Source organism: Poromitra crassiceps (genome assembly GCF_964638095.1).
Source record: "Poromitra crassiceps genome assembly, chromosome: 21".
In the NCBI taxonomy this organism is placed as follows: domain Eukaryota; kingdom Metazoa; phylum Chordata; class Actinopteri; order Beryciformes; family Melamphaidae; genus Poromitra; species Poromitra crassiceps.
In genome coordinates this window covers 25,259,698-25,262,197 of record NC_139638.1, presented here as the reverse complement: position 1 = coordinate 25,262,197, position 2,500 = coordinate 25,259,698, and the positions used below count along the sequence as shown (strand labels likewise).

Here is a 2,500-nt window from a genome sequence, read left to right as displayed (position 1 = left end):
GCTAGGCTGTGAAAAATGCTACTTTATCTGTAAAGGGGCGACTCGTGGGTACATTCAGATAAATTGAGCCGAGAGGTCAATTGATCTATTTATGAAATAGTTCTCCCTCGCCAAAATGTAACCTACGTTTGTGGAGCGTTATTTACCCCCCTTCCCGACAAGCTAACATGTTATGCCGTAGGTCTTCTACTTTCTTCTGATAACAGGATCTCCACTGTAGCTTTAAAAATGATCCTTCTACAGCCATTTGATTGCCCGTGAAAATCGGGAGTGTTGGCACACCACAGTTTGGGAATTTGAAACGACGATTTGAAAAAGCCTTCTACTTGGTCAAACCAAGCGATTCAGCTCTATTCAGAATCAGGAGAAACCATAGAACATTTCACTCAAACAAATCCGCTGAAAAGGTGAAGTGTTCTATGGTCTCTCCTGATTCTGAATACAGCTGAATCGCTTGTTTCGACCAAGTGAAACTCTTCTTATAAGGGTTTATCTATGGGGAAATGAATGGGGGATGAAATCCCTTAGGTCCCATGCCGAACCCGGAAGAGGGCGTGACTTAGGCACTCTATACTACACAAAGGTTGGAGGACTGAAACCCGGACAGAATAAAAGCGAGAGTTAATAAACTATATGTGTGTGTGTGAGCAGGACTAAGTTTGTTTATTCCTCTAGTAGGGAATACTCCAACATGTATACCGGTAGGCCTTGTTCAGACTGCCAGCCCAAATCCTCTTTTTTTATTTAATTTCTTTGTATATCCAGAGTGATTTGAGAAAGTCTGAACAGCAAAAAACAACAACAACAACGTGAAATGCGATTTTTGCAAATCGGATCCAAACCACATTTGGAGTTTCAAATGTGATTCCAATCTGATTTCTACGATGCGCCTCAGTCCTCAGATAGGATTCCAAAGTGTCTTTTGCGTCACTCACACTGTGACACACAACGATGACATCAAATCCAGAGTGGCAGAAATGCATTTTTTTTTTAATCTTTTTTCTTTCCGGATTTGCTCCCATTTTCTCCCCACCTGTACTGGCTGTCCCGGTCGTGGCTCCACCCCCCTCTGCCGATCTGGGGAGAGCCATAGACTACCAGCACATGCACATCCGACACATGTGCAGTCGCCAGCCGCTTCTTTTCACCTGACAGTGAGGAGTTTCACCGGCACAGTATCGCGCGAGACGATCACGCTATTCTCCCCAGTTCCCCTCCCCCAAACCTTTTCCCCCCGACCAACCAGAGGACCCAGGACTCGTATACCCCACCAGCCTCCCACCCGCAGACACGGCCAATTGTGTCTGTAGGAACATCTGACCAAGCCGGAGGTACTGTACCGCTGCCGGGAATTGAACGCCGGGTCCCCGCGGTGCTTTTACCTCTACACTACCCAGACACCCAGAGGCAAAACCTATGCTTCCTTGGTTGGAAAGCCGCGTCACCGACGTACGTAGTTACCGACGCCTACGTCGGTACCACAGCAACCCGTGCAGACAACACAGTCTCTTAGAAAATTGTATAATACCAACGATATGGACCAACGTTGCTATTTTACAATTTCGGCTCGAAAAATGTAAAATAGTAACGTTCTGAGTGGTTAGGGTGAGGATTAGAGTAGGGGGAGGGGTTAGAAACAGAAAATCTCCGTAAAACACGCCCAAACCACGCCCACCGCTGTAGACGCATACGTTCCCATTTTACAATTTCTTAGCCGACATCGTAAAATACCAACGTATGTCCACAAACGTTGCTATTTTACAATTTTTTTGGAGATCGGGTTGGTGCAGATGCTGTGATGTCTGAACACACAAATCTGATCTGGATCACTTGCAACAAATAACAGTGTGGACACTCTGTCTTAAAAGGTCTGATTTGAGAAAGATTTTTGCTACAGTGTGAACGAGGCCTTACGGTATAATTCAGGATACACACAGAGAACAAGTCGGGCTCCTGCATTTCATTGCATGGTCTGAAAAAGAAACGGGTTTGAAACGGGCCGTTTGTTCTGTAGCCTCCCTTGCTTCCTTCCCTTGCTTGCTGTGCCCTTGCTGCCATCCCAGTAGCCAGCTCCAGCTCCAGCTGGGACTCGACCAACCCTCTGTGTATATATATATATATATATATATCTGATTCTATCTGGCCTATACGAACGTCCCTGCGTTGGCATCGCTGTGTAACGTTCTCTCCACATTCCCATTCAGCCGGAGAGAGGAGTTACTGATCGGTACAAGGTAAATACATGTTACGTGTATACAGCTTCTGTATGGTGGAGAGAGTGATAGAGAGAGAGTGATAGAGAGAGTGTGTGTGTGTGTGTGTGTGTGTGTGTGTGTGTGTGTGTGTGTGTGTGTGTGTGTGTGTGTGTGTGTGTGTGTGTGTGTGAGTGTGTTTTAGTGCTGTAGTAGGTGACCATGGCCCTGATGTATTTCATTGTGGCAGTTGCTTCTTAACCTCCACGACGTTACAGTTACAGTGACGTTACATTTTGCTGCACTGC

General features: G+C 46.1%; 1 protein-coding gene across 3 annotated transcripts in view; it reads left to right on the top strand.

The window, feature by feature from the left end:
• dnm1a (dynamin 1a) overlaps positions 1 to 2,500 on the top strand; it is a gene marked incomplete at both ends in the record, with an annotated part of 104,575 nt that overhangs the window by 60,243 nt on the left and 41,832 nt on the right. For 2 of the 3 annotated variants that reach the window (XM_083657816.1, XM_083657817.1), the window contains one exon: positions 2,205 to 2,234. The exons of the other annotated variant lie outside the window; for it this stretch is intronic. In XM_083657816.1, the coding sequence (XP_083513942.1) occupies positions 2,205 to 2,234 (30 nt within the window). The remainder of the gene's footprint in view (positions 1 to 2,204; positions 2,235 to 2,500) is intronic. 3 annotated transcript variants of the gene reach the window in all.